Source organism: Lichenostomus cassidix, chromosome 21 (assembly GCF_008360975.1).
Source record: "Lichenostomus cassidix isolate B80296 chromosome 21, HeHo_3.0, whole genome shotgun sequence".
NCBI lineage: Eukaryota > Metazoa > Chordata > Aves > Passeriformes > Meliphagidae > Lichenostomus > Lichenostomus cassidix.
In genome coordinates, this window is record NC_139501.1 from 1996435 (window position 1) to 2021729 (window position 25295).

Consider the following 25295-nt stretch of genomic DNA (forward strand, 5'->3'; position numbering starts at 1 on the left):
CGCGTCCCGCCTGCGGCCCTTAGCAACGCCGCGCTCTCCCGTTGCTATGCGGAAGCGCCGTTTGTCCTTCCCGGCGCTCCGTCCCCAGCCCGGCGGCCCCGCCCCTCCAGCCGCGCTCAGCCAATCAAACCCCACACGCCGCGCCTCCCCGCCAATCAGAGCGCCGCTCCGCGCTCCACCCCCTCCACGCGGGCCAATGGGGAGCCGCCCCGCCTTGTGGCGCATGCGCGCAGCCGCGGCGCGACCCCGCGTGCAGCCGGCGCCGCCGCCCTCATGTCGTGGCTGTTCGGGCTGAACCGCGGCGCGGCCCCGGGCGGCGGCGGCGATGCTGCAGCCGGGACGGGCTCCGGGGCGGGCGGCGGGGCAGGGCTCACCCTGCCGCCCGCCCCCGGCGGTGGAGGCGCCGCCGGGGATCGCCAGGCGCCCAAGGACAAATGGAGCAACTTCGACCCCACGGGCCTGGAGCGCGCGGCCAAGGCGGCGCGGGAGCTGGACGCGTCCCGTGCGTGAGGGGACGGGCGGAGGGCGGGAGAGCTGCGCGGGGTGGGGTGGGTGAGGAGGGGCGGCGGGGATGGAGCGGGCTGTGCCCCGCGAGGTGGGACACGAGGAACGGGCAGGAATTGGTGGTTAAATTCCTCCTGGGCGTGAGGAGAGATTTCTTTCATATGCGGTGAGCGAGCGCTGGAACTAAGACCGGAGAGGGTGTGGAGAGTCCCTCAGTGAGGATATTCCAGCGCTGTCCGGATGTCACCGAATCTGCGGGAAAAACCACAAAAACCCTCCAACAACATTTTAATGTTAGAGAGTCAAGGCATTGCTTTATTATCAGGATGTTGTTCTGGCCAGGATGTACCACAGAAATCATCTCATCCACACACAGCCCGGGTGTGCAGAGAGAATCATTCCATGATACCCAGCTTTTACTCGATTTTTCAGATATTTTATGCAGTAAAAATACATAGGAAAGCATTGGGTCAGTGTTCATTGGTCTAAAGTTGAGCAAACCCCCAGTATTCAGTTTCCCATTGGATCCAAATCTCTTCGCCTCTGATGCTAGTTAGATTCCTCATTCTTCAGTTTTTCTCATCAGTCCTTTTTCTGGGCCAGGATGTCTTTAGCTCTGCTGGAGGTGGTCTGGGGTAGATGTTTGTGATATCCATCATGTCCTGTTGGTAACCACAAGGTCCTGGTGAATGTTCTGTTAATAGTCTTTATCTTTCTGGTTATCTTGGGGGTCACTCCCAGTCTGTTGGTATGCTGAGTTCACCAGACCTCATCTGGTAGAACAATGCCCTGGAAGAAACCTAAAATTCCTTTTCTCAGGGTAAAGACAACAAAACCTTTGACTAAAGTTATACGAAATTTTTAACCTGATTTGTTTTCCAACACAAACACAATCCTGTGCTCTGGGATGAGCCTGCTGGAGGAGATGAGCCACTGTGGGCTCTTCCAGCCTGATCCATCCTGAGATACCTCGTGTCCTGTGGGGTCCCACTGACCAGGGCAGCTTTGGGCTGGTGTTGCCCCTTGCCTTGGCCACTGACCTCTGAGTGCTTCCTGCAGGGCTTGGGAAGGGACAGTGAGACACCAGAGCATCTTCCATCTTCATAAAATCACTCCCAGAATGGCTTGGGTTAGAAGGGAGCTAATCCAGTTCCATCTCTGCCATGGCAGGGACACTTTCCACCATCCCAGGTTGCTCCAAACCCCGTTCAGCCTTGGTTGGACCTTCTGCAGAGGCTAAACCTCTCCAGCCTGGCCTTGGTTGGATATTCTGCAGAGGCTAAACCTCTCCAGCCTGGCCTTGGTTGGACCTTCTGCAGAGGGTAAACCTCTCCAGCCTGGCCTTGGTTGGACCTTTTCCACAGGGTAAACCTCTCCAGCCTGGCCTTGGTTGGACCTTCTGCAGAGGGTAAACCTCTCCAGCCTGGTCTTGGTTGGACATTCTGCACAGGGTAAATCTTCCCAGCCTGGCCTTGGTTGGATATTCTGCAGAGGGTTAACCTCTCCAGCCTGGCCTTGGTTGGACTTTCTGCACAGTTTAAACCTCTCCAGCCTGGCCTTGGTTGGACCTTCTGCAGAGGGTAAATCTCTCCAGCCTGGCCTTGGTTGGACATTCTCCACAAGGTAAACCTCTCCCCAGGTGTGCTGAGAAGTTTCATGACCATTAATACCAGGGAGGGTTAAATGTGCTGTTGCAGAGCTGTGCTCCAGGCAGGCAGAGCTGGAGCCAAGTGGATTGAATAATCTGAGCATTCTCTTTCCTGAGAAAAGACCTCTCACTGTCCCCAATCTCTTCCCCTGTCCAGGCCATGCAAAAGATGCTCTGAGCCTTGCCCAGATGCAGGAGCAGACCTTGCAGCTGGAGCAGCAAACCAAACTGAAGGTATGCTGGAATTCCTCCTGTGGGAACTCCTCAGGCAGCTGGTGGGTTTGGAGGGACAGAAGTTGAAACCTCTGCAGAGGATGAGAAGTTTTTCTGGTTGCTGTTCAGCTTCAGCCAATAGTAATGATTTGCCTTTAAAAAAAAGTAATTCTGGAAGGTGAAATATGAGTTAATTTGGCCTATTCTGACACATATTTTTTTGTTTTGGTTAAAACTCGCTTGTCCTGAGTGGTTTTGTAACTCCTGGAATATCACTGCTGGTTTTGGGGAATGACAAGGGTTTTCTGCAGGGATCTGTGAGTTAGTTGGGTGAAGGACAGATTCCTGTCTCTTATAAAGGACTTCAGGGATTGTTTGGGTGTTGATTGGTTTGTTAGATGTTTGGTTTTTCAATTGTGTTTCATCCTGAAATGGCTAATTATGATATTTCTTAGAATCATATTTTATGATCATCTTTTAGCTGTACCACTCTGATTACATCCTAAATCCTAGAGTGATTTCTAGGAATATAATTTCTCTAGAAGATGATCAATTAGATTAATTACTGATAATTAAATTCTCTCTTTCCTTCACCAGGAGTACGAAGCTGCCATAGAACAACTGAAGAATGAGCAGATAAGAGTACAAGCAGAAGAGAGAAGGAAAACACTCAATGAAGAAACAAAACAGCATCAAGCAGTAAGGGAATGAGGGGGAAGCCAAGTGAGGGGAGACCTTGTTTTTCTGTTCCCTTATGGAAAAGGCAATGATGAATTAATTATCCAATTTTTGGGGCAAGGGGGTTTTGGGCAGCCAGAGATGTGGGGTTGTTCACAGGCTGAGCCCTTGTTCTGTCCTGGATTTGTAATGTTGAACTGGATTTGTAGTTCCAGCTCTGTCCTCTTGACCTTTTGCTCCCAAATTCTTGAACATCCAAAGAGCTGGTGGTAGCAGTTTTCCTCATGGTGTGCTTTTTGGGATTTTCCTGAAGGATCTTTCAGGGAAGTGTTGAGGAATAGTGGCTTAGCAAGTGTGTCTGTTAGCCTGGACAGTGAAATGGCTCTGCAGTTATTTGGATTTCAGTTTTAAGTAGCTTGAAACCCTATTTCTTCTGAGTTGGGAAAAAATAAGAGGAGAATTGCAAATCTGAGGGTCTGTTGTGAGCAGTGCTGGTGCTTCCTGGTTTGTTTTAGCATGAGTTACTGATGTGGCAATAATCCTGAAACAGCAAAAATAAAGTCTGTTTTTATGTTAACAGCTCAAATATAGTGATTTCTTACTGTGAGAGCACAGGAGATGAGGGAATTGATTAATTCTAATGGATTATCCAGCTTGGGAAGTTTTCTAGAACTGTTTATTTGGCACATGGTGCTTTTACCCTGCCAGAGTTTGGACTTTGAGCAGGGCTGGCCCAGGAAGCAGCTGCACACTCAGGGATTGGCTCTTCACCTCTTACAGCTCACAGGGCATCATTTGAAATTTGAAATCATTTGAGCAAACTCAATCCTGGTTTATTCCATGATGTTTTACACTTGCTGTGGAGGAAACTCCCAAGCTGTCCTGCTGTCCCTGTATTTGGAATAGAGAATGATGTCACCCTTGGTGGATATGGATCCTCAGCCCACTTCCAGTTCAGTGTGGATGATTTGGGTTTATTTCCCACTTACAGTGGGAAATTGGTGAGAGGAATTAATGAGGAGCAAGTAAATCTTTATCAAAACCAGAGTCCATCAGCATATCCTGACAGTTCTATTGCTTGCAGTCACCACTCCAGACAGTGTGGCTTAGAACATGAAAACCTTGTTTTTCCCAGTGAACTCTCCTTTTCTGGGCCAAAAACCACTTGCTATTTGTTTCAAAATCTATGATCCCTTCAAATGAAGTCAGACTATAAAGATCTCTCAGCACAGAGGACTTTTTGGTGCTCACTGAGGATACTTTGCCCTGTTCATATTCAATCACAGCATTATTTTTTACTTACATGGGATTTCTCGTTCTATTTTATTCTTTTCCCTCCCTGCACAATCCAAACCTGATTTCTTTCAGGACCAGGTTGTTTTTTAACTGCCTAACCTGTGCATTCTGAATTCTTTTCTCTTTTTTGAAGAGAGCCCAGTACCAGGTTGTTTTTTAACTGCCTAACCTGTGCATTCTGATTTCTTTTCTCTTTTTTGAAGAGAGCCCAGTACCAGGTTGTTTTTTAACTGCCTAACCTGTGCATTCTGATTTCTTTTCTCTTTTTTGAAGAGAGCCCAGTACCAGGTTGTTTTTTAACTGCCTAACCTGTGCATTCTGATTTCTTTTCTCTTTTTTGAAGAGAGCCCAGTACCAGGTTGTTTTTTAACTGCCTAACCTGTGCATTCTGAATTCTTTTCTCTCTTTTGAAGAGAGCCCAGTACCAGGACAAACTGGCCCGGCAGCGCTACGACGAGCAGATGCGACAGCAGGTAGGATGGATCCCTGCTCTGCTCCAGCTGGGAATGGGCTGGGAGCCTTCAAAAATCAAAGAGGTGCTCTGGAGCTGTGCCCTGTGCTGCTGGCCAGGTGGCTGATGCTGGGCACAGTCGCTTTCATCTGTGTTCTCTGCTCAGCATCAGCAGTGCTGGCTTGGCACATCAAGGGCTGGGCATTAGGACAAAGCAGCAGCATGGAGTTAGGAGGATAAATCTGAGAGATGGGGGAGAAAAATGCATTTCAACCTGAGCAGCAGATTCTTGGAAATGTTTGTAGCACTTGAGATTACATTTGGCGGACTTCTCACGACATCACCACATCTTCTGCTGTCTTCTCTCCACGTAGCAACTTGCTAATGAGGAAAACCTGAGGAAGCAGGAGGAATCTGTGCAGAAGCAGGAGGCCATGAGGCGTGGTGAGTGGGTTTTGTTCAGCTGCTGAGGGTGTGAGGGCATGTGGAGTCCTTGTGCTGATCTCTATGTCCATACTGTGTTCAGTGGCACACTGGCAAGAACAGGTAAATCCCAGTAGTGCTAAAACTACACATCCCTTCCAAGGTTAGTTTTAGAAGGAGCTGCATTCCTAAACATCTGCCCTCTGAGTCCTGGATTTCCCAATGGACTGGCAGCATTGCCTGATAGAGCAACTGAAATTCTGATTTTACACTGGAAGAATCTGAAATAGAACTAGTTTTGAGGAGGAAAGAGAAACTAAACAGCTTCTGGGAGGAATGGTTGAATCTGTGTCACTTCATCTCCATTCAGTTTTCTGTAGAAAATAAAAACAAAGTTGTAGTGTGGAACTTGCTTAGTTTTTTTTATTTTGTTGTTAGGAATTGCCAGAATTCCCGTGTTTACAGAACTCCAGTGGGGCACAAGTCTCAGAAATGTTTAGGCAATTTATATATGACTGAGTGGGATGGGAAGGCAGGTTTGCTCTGAGCACAGATGTGGACAGTTGTGCTGTCCTCTGCTGGCTGCCAGCCAGTGAGGGAAGTGTAGCCTGCATGGAACAGCCCAGTGGTGAAACCCTGCAGGATTGGGTTATTTTACCCCTGTAGGATTGGGTTATTTTACCCCTGTAGGATTGGGTTGTTTTACTCCTGTAGGATTGGGTTGTTTCACTCCTGTAGGACTGGGTTGTTTTACTCCTGTAGGATTGGGTTGTTTCACTCCTGTAGGATTGGGTTGTTTTACTCCTGTAGGATTGGGTTGTTTTACTCCTGTAGGATTGGGCTGTTTCACTCCTGTAGGACTGGGTTGTTTTACTCCTGTAGGATTGGGTTATTTTACTCCTGTAGTATCCACCTACCCATAGGTACCAAGACATCAATGTCAAGGTCACTTGTCCAGCATTCAGGCATCAAGATGGTCCAGTCAGGATTCCTGAAGATAGAGATGATGATGCTGGCTATGAAATCCTCATCCCATCTCTGGGTTGTTTCTTGATTTCTCAATAATTCTCCTTTCACACAATCCTGTGTGTCTGAAATAACAGAACTTCCAAAATCCCATTGGCACCTGTCGCTGTTGAGCCGCTAGCAGAGAAGAAAAACCGGGATTCTCAGCGTAGCATAGAAAGAGAGCTTTATTATTTTGAATCCAATCTATATAGGCTTTTCAGAGGTCACCCAGATTGGTCAGTCAGAAACCTCCCCCTAGGCCTGATTGGCCAGGCCTGAACTTGTCCAAATCTCCAGACACTGTTCTAACAACATCCAAACTTTATCTTTGTTTATAAAACACAGAAGAAGTTCTCGTGGGAAAGACCTGTGCTAGCCACAGGTACCAACACCTCCATTTGCTTCTCCACCTTACAAATGACGCACAGCAACTCCCCCAGGCTTCTCCTGCTCACCCAAAATTCTGACCTCTCTCCTGTGTTTCTTTTTGCCCAAGCCACCGTGGAGAGGGAGATGGAGCTGCGGCACAAGAACGAGATGCTGCGGGTGGAGGCGGAGGCGCGCGCCCGCGCCAAGGCCGAGCGGGAGAACGCCGACATCATCCGCGAGCAGATCCGCCTCAAGGCCGCCGAGCACCGCCAGACCGTCCTCGAGTCCCTCAAGTAGGTGCAGGGCAGGGCCTGCTGCTTCTCCAGGGCTGTCCCACCGTGGGGCAGAGCCTGGGGTTTGTTCCTCTGGGGGATGTTGGTGTTTTGAATGCTCTTGTGCTCAGAGCAATGGGGATGACATGAGGAAGAACTCTCTCACTTGTCTCGTGATGTTGTCATCTGAATGGCAACCAGAGATTTACAGTGATGCAATTTTTCTAAGCTCTCTCCTCTAATATTGAGATTCAGTAACTCTGAAAACACTCAGTTCTTTCAGTTTCTCTCAATTCTTTCTGTTTCCCTCAGTTTTTTCCATTTCCCTCAGTTCTTTCACTTTCTCTCAATTCTTTCCGTTTCCCTCAGTTCTTTCCATTTCCCTCAGTTCTTTTCAGTTTCTCTCAGTTCTTTTCAGTTTCTCTCAATTCTTTCAGATTCCCTCAGTTCTTTCCATTTCCCTCAGTTCTTTCAATTTCTCTCAATTCTTTCTGTTTCCCTCAGTTCTTTCCATTTCCCTCACTAATTTCTGTTTCCCTCGGTTCATTCCAAACTCACACCCCAAAGGTGTAAAGCAGTCTCTCTCCAAAAGGGTGACTGTTTAGATTTGGAATTGGTTCATTAGAGATCCTTTGAGATTTCAAACAAAAACTTCAGAATTAAGTACCTACAGTTCAGCATAAATAATGTATTAAAGAAATAAATTGATACCATCTTAAGGCCAAGTGTTCTTCTGGACTTAATCCCAGCTCAGGTGTAGGCAGGAGATGATTATTATAAATGTATTTTTCATGCTTGTTCATGTTTCAGTTCTGTGATGAGCCCTTAGTTAGCTTTGACCAGTAATAAAGTCATCAATCTGAAAGTCTTTTTTTTTAAAGTTTGTCAATTCAGTCCTTGAAATCTGCTTTTTTCCTCCTTGCCTTGCTTTCCACAGGACAGCTGGGATGCTCTTTGGGGAAGGATTCCGTGCTTTTGTGACAGACTGGGATAAAGTCACAGCCACGGTAAGGTTGGGACATCTGTCACTAACTTCCAGAAAAGCCTCTCTCTAAATGTGTGTTAAACTCCTGATTATGTCACAGCTTTGTATCTAATTTTGATGTAGCCTAGAGAGCACTTAGAGAACTGTTATGTGTGCTAAATAAATTGATTAAAAGCCAGACCAACACCTTTTCACAGGACAAAAGAGCATGGCAGTGGTTTCTTGGGGACATAAAGTTGTTCCTCAGTGTACTTCTTATAACAAAACTGCAGTGAAAATATATTTTTGGTTGCATGGCTGGTTGAAATAGAAATTCTGTTTTAAATCAGTCACCGCCATCTGCTCCACCCTCTAATTTTATACACACAGGCTGATATAAAACATCCTTTGCCTGAGAGCAGTGGGGAGAACAAAAAAAGCTTTGAGTGGATCCTTTTGTCATCTGTACCTGGGGTGTCTGCAGCATTCAGAGCCTTTTGTAGATCAGTGCTGGGTGCTTTTAGCTGTGTATTCACTTGACCCAGATACCAATTTCCTGCATTATGGTCATTTTTTTGCTCCTGACACGCTCTTGTCCTGTGAATTTGGGACATTTAGCTCAAAAAAAAAAAAAAAAAAAAAGGTGTATTTTTGGAAAGGGGATAGCACAGCTGGAACTCATAATTTCTGTTGCTTTGAAAAATTACTATAAGGTAAGAAACCAGTCATTTATTTTAGGGTTCCTCTAAATGAGGCCTGAATTTTCACCTCTTCCTGCCTTATTCTAAGGGCTGCTCTTTCCCTACTTCTTCCCATCCAAGCAGAACCCCAAAAGTTCTGCTTCAAGTTTTTTGGGTTTGTTGTGTTTTTGGTGGAATTCACTTTGTTTATTGATCAGAGACCCATTCCTTTGCTAGCTATTTTATGATAAAAAATATGGCACTGTAATCAGACTGAGTTGGCAGTTGGGTTCTGGTTTGATACAGAGCTGCCAGTTTTAAACTCCTTGTGATGTGAACATCAATGAAATCTAAAATTATGAGATACTTACATCACATCCCTCCAGGCAGAGGTAACTTTGTTTAGCACTTGGATGCTCTCAGAGACCATGAGCTCACAGCACTGTTTTTAGAGGGAGGCAACTAAAAAGGTGAAATCTGCTCTGTGTTCTATATCTGAGCTGAACTGGCTGTGGAGATCCCTCACTCCTTGCACCCTGGAACTCACAGTTCTGAACCCTCCACGTTTCCACCCAGGGCAGAAGTGATGTCACACATTTCAGCAGAGTGAAGGCGAGCAGATGGTGCCTCATGGTTTATTGAGCAGTGCCATCCTCGTTGTCCTTCAGGCTTCTGACCTTGCTCTGCACTTGCAGGAGAACTCAGCTTCTTTTAAAAGCAGTTGCTGCAGTTTGCTCTTTTCTCTGATATAAATTATTGGCATCAGCTTTAAGCTGACTCCGAGGTCTGGAGTCTTTCTGCTTCACTGGCAAATCAATGGGAATGTCTCATCTGGTGGGGTTTTGGACAGAACAGCCCAATGCAGGGATGGTAATTCCCATGATGGTTTTGGCTTTGTCTCTCCTCTGGAATACCTGATTCCCCGTTGTGCTGGGGCTGGCATGGCTGTCACCTTGAGCAGATGTTCCCTGGCTGCTCCTGCTTGTTCCCCACTGTGCACTGTGGTGGTGGCAGCCACAATTCAGATTTTTCATCTCGAATTCAGCAGCATTTTCTGGTGTGGTGAGGGCTATTCTGGCACACAGCACCTGGCTGATGTGGCTGGTTTATCTTCATCACTCCATTTAGCTGAAAATCTGGAAAGCCCCACACATTTTGGGCAGGATGTACTTTTGGATTCAGAACTAAATGCTTCACTTGTGCTTCCTCTGCCTTTTGGCTGTGCAAGAGCAGTCAGTGATCAGGGAGTGAGAGACCTTGACTGTCTGAGCAGGGATAAAACACCTTACCAAAAATAAACCCCTCCTGGTCAGCATTTGTCCTGAATCTTAATTCCCCACCACAGGGCATGCTGCACACAGCAGCACTGCCTTGCCAAGTGTTTTTCCTCATCTCTCCCCCTTTCCTTTGCAGGTGGCAGGCCTGACCCTGCTGGCAGTTGGGGTTTATTCTGCCAAAAATGCCACAGCAGTAGCAGGGAGATACATTGAGGCACGGCTGGGCAAACCCTCCCTGGTGAGGGAAACCTCCAGGATCACCGTGCTGGAGGCTCTCAAACATCCCATCAAGGTAAAGCTCAGCTTTCTTTGTGTGTTACACTCAGCCAGGAGCATGGAAAACTCAGGCTGGGGCTGTCAGTGGGTCTGCATAAAGATAATATTAGAGATGGCTTGGATGGGCTGAGCTCATTCTGGAAGATCTTTTAATCCAAGTGAGTTGTCAAAACGTGGTTATTTTCTGCCTGTGAGTAACTGAATTTGTCCTCTCAAGGTTGGCAAACGTCTCACCAGCAAGGCTCAGGATGCCCTTGAAGGAGTCGTTCTCAGTGTGAGTACTCTGTTTTCCTGCCTTGCTCTGTGAAGGATGACTTTAGAATCTAAATAAGAGCTGGCTGTTTTTCCTTAAACTCACTTCTAAAGCTGGAATTCCTGCAGTTTTGGAGACATAGCACCCTTGGGACACAGAGACCATCAATAAGCTCCTGTGTTCAGTGTGCCATGCATTAATCAGCCTGTTAACCTTTTTTTCCTCTGTGAAAAGCAGTTGGAAGTCTTAGTTCAGTCCTTGCTCTGGTGCAGTTTCTCTCTGTAGTCACCATGGTAAGGTTTAGTGAACCTAGACCTGCTTCAAGGCCAAAAAATCTAAATATTGTGTGCATTTTCCCACCTTGTGGTTGGTTCTTGACTTCCTAATTAGTGCTGCTTCTGCACATTTAAATTTGATTCCTGGATATCAGGCAAATTTAAGAGCTACTTGAAGCTGCTGAGAGAAAATGCTCCTGCAGGAATATCTCTCTCCCAGTCTCCCCAAATTCAGTAAAAACATAAATACAAACTTATGACTTGTGAAGGAATTAGCACTGCAAAGAGTTGCTTACATTTTGCCATATCCCTCCCAGGGCATCCAATAGCAAGTGAATATTTAGGTGTTATCTGTTCCCATAGTAGTCACTGCCCTGCTTCCTGCACTGCTGCTTTTTCTTATGAAAGAATTGTAGCCAAGTGGACAGAAAATGGAGTAAATCCTCACATAGGACAGGAAATAACCCTGGTGTGGAGTCATGAGCAGCTGAAGTTAAGACTTTAAAGCTTGAGCCTGGAGTGCTGCCTCCTTCCTGCAGGTACTGATCTGGGAACCTGGTAGGTGCAGCTCTCTTGGCATTTTCTGTTCCTTAAATTGAATTATTTTTTTTTTCTTTCAGCCCCAGTTGGAAGCACGTGTGAGAGACATTGCCATAGCGACGAGGAACACAAAAAAGAACAAAAGCCTCTACAGGAATATCCTGATGTATGGTCCTCCTGGCACTGGGAAAACCCTCTTTGCCAAGGTAAAATCCTGCCAAGATTCTGCTGACCTGCATGTTGCAAAGTGTTCTGAAAATTCCAGGGCCTGAGGAGCCTCCCTGGTCTGAAGTGTTGCATAAATGTTGTGTAATTGTTGGGAAGGGAGCAAAGGGCAGGCAGAAGAGCCTTTCCCTCTGGAAAAGGCCCTTGGCAGCTGGGATTTGTGGGAATCACAACAGCAGCCACTTCCAAAAAAAAGATTTTTTTAAGAATTTTTTTTTTCCTATCCACCTCTGTTGATTTTCTGCTCTCTAAATAGATCTTTCCTGCTGTTGCTCACAGTCCCAGAGCAGAGACAGGCATGGCTTCACGTGCAGATGCACTGCCAGGATGATTTTTGCATGGATTTGAGTCAAAATTTGATTTTTTTCCTTGCTCTCCAGTGCTTGTCCACAAGATTTGAGGTTTCATCAGCTTTTTAACAGTGGCGGAATTGACACAGTGATGCAAGTTGGATTTTTTTTTTCCCTCCATCAGTACTTTAAACCCCTATCCCAGTAGTTTTCTGGGAGGATGACACCTAAAGATTTCTATGGCACCTGCTGGATTTTTAAAGCCACATAGTTTGGATTTCTAAAGCCAACAGAGATAGACAGAAATAAAAAAAAAAAAAACAAACAATACACAAATTAAAACACACTAAATGAGTAAAGAAGATAAAGAAGACCATCCTTCCCCTCTGCAAATAACCACACTCACACCACTAAACTCCTTTCATTCCCTCTTCATTTCCCATGGCCTTGCAGTGAAGAAAAAAAGTGTTTAATTTGCTGTTTCTTTATTTCCTTGCAGAAATTAGCTGTGCACTCAGGCATGGATTATGCCATCATGACAGGAGGGGACGTTGCCCCCATGGGCAGGGAAGGAGTCACAGCCATGCACAAGCTCTTTGACTGGGCCAACACCAGCAGGAGAGGGTAAGCTGAGCTTCCTTGAGTCCTAAATTTGGGTTCTTACTCCAAAAAAAAACCTCATCAAAACAATAATTCAGCCCCACAGTCGCTGTTATTGAGTGAGGTAACACTGAGCCAGCAGCATGTCCTGAGGTGTTCCTAGAATGGGTGAATCCTTGCTAATCAGTCTTATTTTAAAATGATTTTATTTGTTTTAAAATATATATTTATTTTTATCTTTATTTTAAAATATTTTAAAATTTTAAAAATATTACTATATTAAGATATTATTATATTAGTAATATTTTAAAAGCCGGTTTGCTTTTTACATCAACTTTTCCAGATCAGTCATAACTTGATTTTCTGATCTCACCAAGCAGGAGGAGAATTCCTACCCACTTGAAAGTTGGGGACACATTTCCTTTAGGGTGATTAATGTTCTGACAGTAATTAGATTTAGCATAAATCAGGTGTTTACACTCTGATATTATGTTCCCTGTTGCTCAGATTTTAAACACCACAACAGTGTTTGGATCCAGCTTCTTGTTTGAGTCCCAAGCAGAAAGTGAATAAAATAAAATAAAATAAAAGAAGATAAGGAGGAGACAGATCCTCAATGCATTGCCATCAGGTGTAAAAATCACAAACTGTTGTGCTTTTTTTAGTCACCTTTAAAAGCAACTTTTTACCTGCAGAGAAGCCTCATGCTGAGGCTGAATCTTGGCTCCCTGATTTTGTAGGAATAGATAGTTAATTTTCTCATCCCAAAATAAATAGATTTTCACAGGGCAGAGGTAGCTGAGGAGCTGCTTGTCCAGCCAGGATGTTAAAATTCAATATTGAACTTCCAGTGGGTGTCACTTTGGGTTTGATCTCAGCTCTGGAAATGTGGCTCCCCAGTGATTTATGTGTTCTCTGATTGCTTGAGATGGACATTATCTTGCAGTGTCTCTTTTAATCCTTGCTTCATTCATCACCTCCATGTTTCTATTTCCCCTTACAAAGAAAAAAAACCCAAAAAAAAGCAGAGAAATGTCCTAAGGATTTAAATGTTTTAAGCTTCTGTCCTGAGGAGCTACAGGAGGGAAGGTGTTAGAATTTAAGTGAGCTCAGAATTTAAGAGAGAAGTTGGAAGAGATGTGAGGATACTCAGCTGGATGCTCCCGTTAAAAAATTCCTTCACAGCACTGCCTGGCTCTGAATTTCTCTCCCCTGATGAAAATTTCTGTGCATTTGAGCTTCATACACTTCCTGATCAAAGCTTACACGTGTCCATATACAGCAATATTCTCACCTCCAGTAGCACTGAAGTATTTAAACAGATTTAATTCTGAATATCCACCAGTGTTAGCTGTTAGTGTTGTATTGGCTGAAAGCTGTGATAACAGCCACTTCTCTGCAGAGAATATTTGAGGGAAGCTGGGGGTGAGTGGAAGATGTTAATAGGCCTGAAATCCCCTGGAAGAAAAGCTGAGTTTGAAGCTGGGCAAGGAGGTAATACAAGCTGTGACAGCTTTATGAGCAGCCTGGTTGTGTTATTGATAAACATCTTTACAGGCTGAGTCTCTTGGGAAGAGCACTGCCCTTGGGTTAGGAGTGAATTTATTTTGGTGAATAATTCATGGACTTTATTAATTCACTTCTCCACAGGTAGTAAAACCATTACATTAGTGCTGCTGTGGTTTGGAAAAAGGAAAACCTCACGAAACAAGAAAGCAGGCTTGAGGAGAGGATTCTGGTTTGAGCTTTTCAGTGTGGCATAAGGAAGAAAAATGGCAGAGGGGTGTCATTGTCACCACCATTTCTTGTGTGCTTGGGTACCTGTGTTGTGCCCTTGCACACGTTTCTTTAAAGAGGAGAGAATCCTAAAATAAGCACTAAAAGCTAAAATAAGCACTAAAAGCTAAAATAAACCCTAAAAGCTAAAATAAGCACTCTCAGCCTTTAGCAGGTCTAAATTCCAAGCATCTACTGCAGCTTGGCAATAACATCCCAGCACTGCCAGCCACAAACTACCACAAAAACTCCCACCCAGATTTAAAAATCCAGAGGAATTCAAGGTCCTTAGCCCCAGACTTGCTTCACTCTGCTTCTGAACAGCAGGAAACAGAACTCCAAGATGCCTGGGGGCAGATTTGTGAATCCATTTGTGACCTGAGGTGTCTGAACTGAATCCATTTCTGAGCTGCTGGGCTGGGCCAGGTGAATACCACAGCTTACATTGAGAAATGCTGCCTGGGGAAACAACTTGTGCAATGTTTTGGGTGCTGCCAGCTGGGGGTGGTGGGGCAGAAGGAGCCTGGAGCCAGCTGAGCCTCACTTACCTGTGTCCTGTTACTGGGTAGTGCTTTCCTTTTGCAGCCTCCTGCTGTTTGTGGACGAAGCTGATGCCTTCCTGAGGAAAAGGGCAACAGTAAGTGCTTGCTGGGGGTTTCTCCTGCTGCAGCTGCCAGCCTGCAGCCTTCTCCACTGATTATCTGCCTTCTCCACTGATTATCTGCCTTCTCCACTCTGATTATCTGACTTCTCCACTCTGATTATCTGCCTTCAGTGGGCAGAGGATGAAAGCTGGCAGTGCCTCGCTGCTCACCTGATGCTGAGAGAAGAAATCTGTTTTGTTTGTTTGAAGAAATCTGAAAATTTTGGAATGGAAGGAGCATCTCGAGGCTGAGAGTTCCTCCCTGTAAAAGATGGGTGGCACAGTCTTGTTGAGGGGTTTGTAGCTAAAAATTAGGAAGGAAAGAGATATCTTAACAACAAGAGAAGGTTGGTCACACTGGTACCTTTCAGGGTTTGGGGTTTCTCCCCATAGATATTTATCTTGGAAAGTTTTCAGAACAAAAATCCTTTTTGCTACATCAGCAAAGTTACAGCAGCATCTTCCCCCCTACAAATAATCCATGTTTCCAAAATCACATTGTACAGTCTGGACCTTCCACTTGAGCCCCAGTGTGTATCTAAAAACCTCTCCAGAAGTGATGAGTGAGGGAATCCTTTGCTCTGGTTTATTTTCCTGTCAGTACCACACTGGACTTGCCACCTAAACCAGTGTTCAGCAGGGAAAACCACCTAGGCCAGTGGGTTTGAAATCAAGAAAATCACTGGATGAGTGGATAAATCTGTAATCTCTCTCCTGGAAGTTTTACTTCCTAACCTTTTCTGTGGGTATATAAATTGATGCATTTTTCCCCAAGTTGTTACAGTGCTTTGGATTCTGCTGTAATGCAAGTTCTTGACAATAATTAAGCTCTTTTTGTCCATAATGCTGTTTAAAACTGCCCTGTCTGCAGCCCCCAGCAGCTGATCCTCCTTTGGGTTTCATCTTTGCAGGAGAAAATCAGTGAAGATCTCAGAGCAACTTTAAATGCATTTCTGCACAGAACAGGGCAGCACAGCAACAAGTGAGTATCCAGTCCCAGCAATATTTCCCTGGATTGAGGAAAGTCTGTAAAGCATCTCTGGTGTATAAATGGAAATTGGAATTGATCTGTTCTGCTGAGGGATTGAAAGAAATCTGCAGAAAATATCCTCTTTCCAGTTTATGAGCTGAATGTAGTTTGTCCTTTAACTTTTCCTGGCACTTGGAAATCAGAACAGTAGGAAAATTATTTCCTGAAACTGGGATGGTATTTGGACATCTTGATGTGTATATTTTTATTTTCTGTCTTGGTAAGTTCCTGTTTATACAAAATCCATGAAAATTATTGCCACAGAGGAGAGCTCAGAGTTCATCTGTTCCCTGGGAAAACACTTCAGTGGTGTTTAGTGGAGCTGCTGCTCCTCTCCAGTGACCTCTTCCCACCTTGTGCTTGTGTGGGAAGGAGCTTTGGGGCAGATGAGTTTCCATCTGACTCCACGTGGGATCCCAGAGCTGTGTGGGAATGTCACTGTCCCCCCAGCCCTGCTGGCTTTGTCATTGTCACATTGGTGGGGACTCCCTGCACAGCACTGCTTAGCTTAGCCAGAGCCATTTCCTGGCTATCATAACAGAGAGGTGACCTTTTCCTCCACCTTTCTCAAACAATATTTGATTTTTTGGTGTGAACTTTACTCAGTTGTTAAACTTCTCCTTTCACAATTGAGCCAACAAGGAAAAGTTGTCTCAATGTGGGAAGGTGAGGTTTTTTAATGATGAACTCCCCTTAGTGAGGTTGGAATGAAAGACTTGTTAGAGTCACCTCATGACATTGAAATAAATATTCTGGAAGGTCTTCAGGACAAAATCAGGGAATTCTCTGTCCTTGGGGAATCTTGAACTTGTTAGAACCAATGCAGCTCTAACTGCATTTAGAGCTGAAACTGAATTTTTCATAACTGAAATTTGTGTGTAGCTTCTCTGTCACAGGGAGGTGCCTGGGAAAATGTGCTTTTCCAAAATAAATAAATTGCTAGAAAGCAAGGTGTTGAGCCTGCAAGAGCCTTGGTTTTCCCTTTGAGAGGCGAGCAAATCTCTTCTGAAATTATCATATGGAGTTGCTCTATAAAGCTGAATTGAGTATTATTATTATTTTTTTTTAAATGATGTTTACAAGAATAACCACAATAAATATTTGTACTGCAAATCAGGGACAGGCAGGGGGTTGGTTCTTCCTTTCCCCTGATGTTAAATGGCCTCAGCAGAGCTCTGGGGTGATTTTGGGGTGTTTGGGATGCTCTTGCCTCCCCTCAGGACAGCTGAGCTCTCGTTTGGAATGAGCTCTGATTGAATTCAGCCCTGATTTCCACCGTGAGCCATTCGAGGACACTGAACATGCCCTGGTGATTCATGCACTGCTTTTTACTTCTGAGCAGCCTTACTGCTGCTCTGGGCAAGGAGGAGTTGTGCATCCATGAGTGGGATTTGCTGGAATCAGCCTAATGGGGCATGTAAATGGGGCTGCTTTGGTGAGACCCCGAGGAGAGCTGTTCCTTCAGCAGGGAATTGTCACCAGCACAGCCCAGGATTGGGAATTGCTGCTTGAAACATCCCAAAATCATCTTGTAGGATGGCTGCCTGGCTGAATATCAGGCAATCTTTAATCCAGGCTGTGTTTCTGCAGGGCTTTGGGGGAAGTTTTCCTTGTTGGTAGAAAAGCCACACTCTTGGCTTGGCAGAGTTCTCTCCAGAAATGACAGCAGAAGAGCACAGCCCCTTGTAGCCAATGATTCAAACAGACAGCAAGGACATCAATATTCCAATAGCTGTGCTTAAAAGCCCATTTCAAATTATTAGGCACTATTAAACTGGTAACATCAATTAAAGCATTAAAGTGTTGGCACGGGGAGGAAGCAGCATTACAAAGCAATAAAGAAAAAATGGGTTTCCAGCTCCAAAATGCAGCAAGACCTGGGAGAAACACATCTGTATCATTGATCTGCACCCATCAGAGTGTTCTAAACAACCCAGCACCCATTTTAGTGTGGTGCTTGAGATGCTGTCAAAGCTGTTCCTGAGGAATTCAGGATTATTTTTCCGGCGATGAAACATCTTTGATCCCAACCACAGACGTTCAGACGACTTCATCGATTTTTATCTTTACATCCTTTTTCCAGCCTTTCCTCTCTTTTTTTTTTTCTTCCCTAATTCCAGGTTTATGCTTGTTTTAGCAAGCAACCAGCCCGAGCAGTTTGACTGGGCCATCAACGACAGGATAGATGAGATGGTGAACTTCGACCTGCCGGGGCTGGAGGAGCGCGAGAGACTCGTCAGGATGTACTTCGACCGTCACGTCCTCAAGCCAGCCACGGAGGGCAAACAGTGAGTGTTCCTCACAGCCCTCCCACCCTGGGGAATTCCCTTCCTCCTGCTGCTTTTCCTCACCCCCTTTTCTGTGCGTTCTGTCTGTAAAGCCAGCCTGAACAAGCAGCACAAAAGTTGGAGAGACGCTTCTCGCCGTCTCGCTGCCATCCCAGGATTTTGTGCTGTGCTTTGTTGTGCCATTAAAATTTAGGAGGCAGTGATGCAAGCAGGGAACTGTGGGAACTCCTGGTGTGGCTCCATGTCAACCAAAAGGTCGTTGTGCTTTTCAGGAGGTTGAAGTTGGCCCAGTTTGATTATGGCAAGAAGTGCTCAGAGATTGCCAGGCTGACCGAGGGCATGTCTGGCAGGGAGATCTCCCAGCTGGCTGTGGCATGGCAGGTGAGTGGAGCTTTATCTCCCTTCCTTTGCCCTTTCTGCAAGGTTTGGGGGGTTGATTTTGGAGTCTCAGATCATCTCTCCCTGTGAAAGTTTTATATATCTATGGGGTAATACCAGAATGCTCCTGGCTCTGGGGTGAGGTTGGGTTATCAGCATAATTCTTCATCCCATAAATAGGAAATTTAAGTAAATCAGGTGAGTTTGGAGTGAATTTGGGCAACCCATGCTGGCCACATTCATGGTCCAGCTCAAAAAGCAGAAGTGGCTGATGTTTTTTCCCTCATTAGGGCACTAAACCATCCCCATTCCCTCCTTTGTCCTAAACACATTTTCAGTGCAACTTGAGTTTTTGAAGAAACAAAACTAACTGAAAATGGAGCTGGAAACAAATAGGTATTTCTATTAGAAACAGGTATTTCTTCCATGCACAGAAATAAGAAATGCAGCCACTTGGAGTGCAATTATTCCCATGCTTAGCAAGCTTTAGTGGAGTTTTTTTTTTTGTTTTTTTAAAATCAGGTTTTCACCTTGTTTTGTCACAGCTGCCAGTTTCTTACTGGGTTGTGTATTTTTCATAAAGCAACCTAGAAAAGATCAATTGAAGGAATGTGCTCCAATTTGTGTGTCATGTAACTTACTCATGTCAGCCTCCTTTCAGGGGTTGTAAAAACAAAGTGGCTTTTTGTTTAGTTTTTAAATTTTTTCGTTTCGTTTAGCAGCTCACAAACATCTTACAAAGTTTGTGCACTTCCTTCCTCCTACCACTGATTTCCCACCTTTTAAGGGACAGAAATATTTATCCTTCCCAATCTAAATCCATTTTAACTGCAGTAGTCATGAGCTGAGGTCCAATTTTGTTAGTTTTTATTTTTCTCCTTTGGGAGCACACAGCTGCTTAATCTCCCTATATAATTTCTGTGCTATCAAATCATATTTCAAAATGGGTGCTGTCACCTGCCCCACCTCTGTGAAAAGGCTTTGCTGCCAACTATTTCCTGGAATAAAAAAAAAATGGTGATAAATGATCCTTTGCTTTTTGATCACCCCTTATCACCAAGGTTGTCATTACTCCCCTGGAACGACCTCAGCTTTTATCATTTCTCCTCCAAGTGATGCTGAAGGAAGGGAAACCTTGGGGTGACTAATTCCCTGACAGCTTTTTAAAATCTACCTCTTTTCTTTTTAAAATCTGCACTGGTAACAAGGTTTGATGGGAAATTGCAGCAGGAAGTTTTGCTCCTCTCTGCTCTCACCAAACACCCAAAAGGCTTTAAAAAAACTCCCTCCAGGCAGGAATTTTTCCCTTTCCACCCCACATCTCCTGGCTGCTGTTGGTATTTCAAGCCCTGATGCCCTGTAGGTGATTTTTTGGCTGCTCCAGTGCTCTGTCAGGGTGAAAGCTGCAGCTAGCAAGCCTTTGTGGCAGAGTTCTCCTGCCTCAATTCCTGCTTTCCTGCTCTCCTTGCCGTGGTGCTGTGCTCTGAACTGGGTCAGGGAGCTGAGCAGAGTTAAAAATAGCCTGGCAAGGCGAGTTAACTGCATAGCTACAGTGTGCAGGGGAGCTAGGGGCTGGGGGAACCAGGAGCTGATTCCAAAAAAATCCCCATCAGGCTTCCCTCAGCTGGATTTTTCATATCTTGTATCAATATATTATTATCGGTCTTTTAATTCCCTTCGAATTCAAGATTCTGCCTTGCCCCTGCTGTGGGGAATAATCTGATCACAGAATATCCTGATTTGGATGATGCTTGTAGGTTTTTCCCAAGTCCAGCTGTGGGTCCTGCAGGGTTCAAACCCCATAACCCCACCCTGGTGTGAAATTTCCAAAATTTTCCTTTTGGAAAAGTCGAGCTTGAATCCTGTCCACAGGGAGGTGGTTTTGCCTGATGGAGTTTGGAGACTCTGAGATCCTCAGCAGGATCATCTTTCCTTCCCAGAGATGGTTTGGGAAAAGGGGAAATTCTGAAGCTTTAGCATCCCAGAGATGGTTTGAGAAAAGGGGAAATTCCTTTAGCATCCCAGAGATGGTTTGAGAAAAGGGGAAATTCCTTTAGCATCCCAGAGATGGTTTGAGAAAAGGGAAAATTCCTTTAGCATCCCAGAGATGGTTTGGGAAAAGGGGAAATTCCTTTAGCATCCCAGAAATGGTTTGGGAAAAGCTGAAATTCTGAAGCTTTAACATCAGAGATGGTTTAGGAAAAGGGGAAATTCTGAATTTAGGAGGTGAAACCATCCCAACCATCATCTCTCCCAGGACTAACCCAGGACAGCAGCAGTTGTCACTCTGCCCTGTGCCCTTGCAGTCACTTCCCATGAGGATGTTTTTGGATTCTTCTGCCAATATTACCTTTTAAGAAAACCATCTCAGTTCAATAGCTGCAGCTTCCAGAGGCTTCATTCCACCATGGCTTGGGATGGATTGGCTTCCATCAATTGTCATTTATATGAAGTTCTAACCCACTGTTGTCTCAGTCTGCCTCAGTCTGTCCTGAATTTACCAACAGAAAAAAAAAAATTCAGGTGCAGAAAAGCAAAGAGTTTAACCTCCAGCTCTGGGAAAAATATTGCTGTCTGGCACAGCTAATGGTGTTGGTGCTAGAAATCCATTTTAATCTCTCCTGCAGAACACTGAGCATTCCCTTTTGTCCTTGTGCTTTTCCATTCCCCCCCTTTAGGGCTCTAGCTTGGACCCAGATGCATTTTCACCTTAAAAATTCCCCTCAGCTCTGGTTTGTAGCCGTGCTCAGGCTTCCCAGCCCTGTGCTGAAACCCGCTGATGTGCTTGAGATGAAATGTCAAAACCAAAAAGCAACCTTTCGCTCCTCCAAGCTGTAATCTTGGAAAATTGTTTTGGCAGCGCTTCAGGAGAATTCCCAGGAGTTTTATGTCCCAGTGTGAGCTCCCTGTCATTTCCTTGCCTTTTATGCCACTGACATAAATGCCTTTTTTTATTTTTTTTGCTCCCTGAACCTTGTTTATGTTTTAAAAATAGCAGTTGGATTTTTGTGGTTTGGTTTTTTTTTTTTTAAATCAAGCTATTTTCATTATAAATGGGATTCAGAGGCTACAGATGAGTCTGGCCAGGTGAAAATAAACCACGAGTTGGCTGAGATAAGAAACATGAGCTCATCCAGGCTGGACTTGTCATCTGTTCCATCCCTACCAACCACTTCATTTCCAGCTCATTTCCTAATTAGATTTGAGGGATGAAACACGAATTGCTGCACTGGAGAAAATGGGTTAAAAATTTGCCCAGGCAGGAGGCAGAGGTATGAATACAAATGAAGCTTGGTACCATTTTAGTGTGTGTGCAAGCTACTCCCAGAAGGGGCAGCTGCTTCTCCCATTTGCTTTCTTGACAGCAAGGGCCTAAGGCTTTCTAAAAATAGAAAGTCATTGAGAAAATCAACAGAGCGTGAACTGCACAGCTTTGCAGGAGGTTCCACACCGGCCTGGATGGGCTGTGCGCTGGCAGGGAGGAGGGGAGGCTAAGCATCCTTCCTCTCCGAGCTCTGGAAGCACAAAAATGTTGTTTTTTTCTCCATTTTAAAACACCCCACGGGGGCTGCATTGAGAGCCATGCGAAAAAATGATAAATAAGTAAATGTAAAGGGGGTGAGTCAGGACAGGTGTGAACAAAACCTTTCCTCTGTGCCCCTTTTGCAGAGAATCCAGGTGGGGTTGGGCACAAAAATGCATCCCAAGGAAGGATTTTCTCTGTTTTAAAACACCCCAGGGGGGCTGCATTGAGAGCCATGCGAAAAAATTATAAATAAATAAATGTAAAGGGGGTGAGTCAGGACAGTTGTGAACAAAACCTTTCCTCTGTGCCCCTTTTGCTGAGAGGCCAGGTTGGGAGAGGTGCTGTTTAAATATTTGGCAGGGTGGGGAAGCTCTGCTTTCCTCCTAAAATTTGGGGAAGTGGCAGCCTGAGGATCTGCTCAGGCAGGGAGTGCAGAGCTCAGGAGCAGAATTCTCTATTTCCAGACCTCCTCCTCTGCACTCCCTCCCCGAGGCCACTGTTTACTCCTAGTTTGGAGCATCAGCCTGACTTGTCAGTGCTGCCTGGAGAAAAGGATTGCAAAGGGTTTGCACAGGGGAAAAGATCTGCTGCTGCTTGCAGGAAAAACCAGCACCTGCCAGCTCTGGGAGGTGTGCAGGGATCATCTTTGGTGATCCAAAAAGGGCTGGAAAGGTTAGAGGAGCCTGAAAACCAACCTGGGTAACCTTTTGCTGATTTCTGGAAATCATTCTTCATTCCTGGAAATAATTATTCCTCCTGCAGTGAGGTGGCACTGATCTAATAGGGCAGATAACCTACAGCACTGTGGTGATTTCAGCTCATCCTGGGCTTTGTCTTCTGCCCCACTGGGACACCACTGGGGTGGCAGAGGGTCACTCTTGAGTTTGTTTCTGTGCTGCTCTTGCTGTCAGACTCCCTCCTTGTTCGAGCTGATGTTTTTTACTATTAATAATGGATGGAGCCCTGGGTGTGATGCTTCAGAATGGCACTGCAGCCTGCCCTGGGAGCCAGAGTGAATGTCCCTGGCTGGGCTAGGAGACAGCAGGGCTGGCATGTGACAGTCCAGGGTGGCTCTGTGGATGTGGGCAGAGACCTGGGGCTCTCTGGGACAGGCAGGGTGGCAGGGTAGCTGTGGCATGTGACAGTCCAGGGTGGCTCTGTGGATGTGGGCAGAGATCTGGGGCTCTCTGGGACTGGCAGGGTGGCTGTGGGGAGCTGCAGGGTTCCCACCCCTCATCCCATATCCTGGGGAACGAGGCAGGGAGAGGCACAGAGCCTCCCAGGAGCACTGGCAGAGGGAGGAACCAGATTTAGCAATCTGCAGCCTGGGGGCTGCTCTGTTACCGTGGAGATGGGTGCAGCTGACAGCACAAGCATCCTTCCCTTGCTCACAGGGACCGGCTGTGCTGGCATCTGCAGGGTGGCCGTGGAGTGCCAGCTGTCCTGCGTGTCCCCTGCACAAGGGACAGTCCCTCTGCCGCGTGGCTCACTGTCCTGTGCCCCTGTGGGCTGTTTGGCAGGGATGACAGGAGTTCCAGCTTTCTCCAAGGAGCTGTGGCACGTTTGTGCTGCTGGAGAGGTGGGTTGGGGTGTGAGTGGAGGGGGAGAGCAGGGAAGGTCCTGTGGGCACTGGAGTGCAGGGTGGGAACTGCCACAGCTTGATGCAGGGGATCTTCCTGAGGGAATGTGTGAGGAAAACAGGATCAGAGCACATTAAACATCATTTCAGAGGCCCCACTTTGCCCATATCCCCCCAGCGCTGACGTTCGTTCTGCTGTGAAAGTGTTTAAATCATTCCCTGTTGCCTCGGATGGAGTCATTCCATCTCCATCCTGCACCCACCTCTCTTCACCTTATTGGCTTCACACGTTCAGCTCTTCTAGAGCAGAGAGGAGAGATTCAAACGAGCTGAGTGTGGCTTCATCCTGACCATATTTGCTCTTCTGGAAGCAAAGATTTTGTCTCCTAAGAAATCCAGAGCCGGGCGGGCAAAGCTTGGCGATCTCTCTGAGCGTCGTGGGGGAAATCCCACAAGAGAGGGAGCACTGTGAGACCTTCCCAGCTGGCAGGAGGTGCCAGCCCTGAGCCCTGTGTGTGTCCTTGTCCCCTCAGGCTGCAGCCTACGCCTCGGAGGACGGCGTGCTGACCGAGGCCATGCTCGATGCCCGCGTGGCTGACGCCGTGCAGCAGCACCGCCAGAAGATGGAGTGGCTGAAAACAGAAGGTGCTGAAGCAAACAGAGGGACTGACAGGAACCCCCTGCTGCCTTTCCCCAAAGGGACACCGGTGTGACATGCCTGCAGGCTTCACGTGAGGACGAGGGCCTGGGAGGGTGTTCTGGATTTGGTGGAAGCAGATGTGGAGTGTGTGACCCTCGGGGCAGGGAGGGTGTGCTGCCTCGGGTCTCATGTTTTTAAAGAATGGTTTAAATAAGGCAGAAGCAACTGAATTAAAGGATCCTTTGCTGAAACACCACTGGCTGTGTTGGTCTCTGTGGCTCTCCTGATAGCCACAAGGCTATCTCAAGTTGGAGAGGCACAAACCCCAAATTTTCTGAGCCATTTCACGTTTCTGCAGTGTCCCAGCAACAAAGGCCTGCAGGAACCCAGGGCTTGTCCTAGCCTGACACTCCCTTACATTTATATTTGTGCTCCAGCAGAGGCATTTCTCACCTTTTTTCCCCAAATCCTGCCCATGACATCCCTCCTTGCTCACATCTCTGAATGGCATCACTCTTCAGTTGCCCCTCACAGGCTTAGATTTTTATAAAGTGGGTTTGGTGTGATTTACTGCTTGACTTGGAGTCAACAGAGGCCATCTCAGAGCAGCCCCACCTATTTTTCCCCCAAGCAAACCACTTTTCTCCTTGAGGAGATGCCTTTGGGGCACACAGCCCCAGCATGGTGTGTAGAGAGAGGTGAGTGGGGTTGGTTTGCTCCCACTGCTGCCATCAGGCTGCTCTGGCAGCGCAGATTTTCTGCTGCATTTCTGGAGCAGCTGAGCAAATGTGCCATTGTCAAGCCCTGAGCACGAGCCTGCCCTGATGACATTTGTTCTTCTTCTGTGAGTATGAGAGACAAGTTAGAAAATCTGATTTTTTTTTTTTTTTGTGTGTGTGTTTGAACTGGATTTGAACTCTGTGCTCTGCTCTGAGGCCTCTCCTGTAGCTCCACAGCACACACTGGCCTGACCTAAATCTGTGCCCTTGAGTAGCTTGCTGAGCTGTTCTCCTCACACTGGAAGTGACACCAGCCTGGCTTGGTCCATTCCAAGGCTGGCTGAGCTCTGAGATGTTCCTGACAGGAGCAGAACTCTGTCCTCAGACAGAACCTTGAGGGGACCAGGCAGGGGACAGTTCCTGCAAACCTCCCCTGCCTGGGGCTGCATCATCTCCCTGATATTTTCCTTTTTC

The 25295-nt window shown here is 46.2% G+C and overlaps 1 protein-coding gene across 1 annotated transcript; it reads left to right on the forward strand.

The window, feature by feature from the left end:
* The first annotated feature begins 233 nt into the window (after positions 1-233).
* LOC146428232 (ATPase family AAA domain-containing protein 3A-like) lies at positions 234-24358 on the forward strand. The gene is made up of 16 exons (XM_085079801.1): positions 234-502; positions 2310-2386; positions 2963-3064; positions 4753-4812; positions 5165-5234; positions 6718-6883; positions 7800-7869; positions 9920-10075; positions 10277-10333; positions 11208-11333; positions 12142-12266; positions 14604-14655; positions 15573-15643; positions 17812-17979; positions 18252-18360; positions 23996-24358. The coding sequence occupies exons 1-16, from the start codon at positions 274-276 to the stop codon at positions 24173-24175; spliced, it is 1818 nt and encodes a 605-aa protein (XP_084935927.1). The 5' UTR covers positions 234-273; the 3' UTR covers positions 24176-24358.
* Positions 24359-25295: the final 937 nt, after the last annotated feature.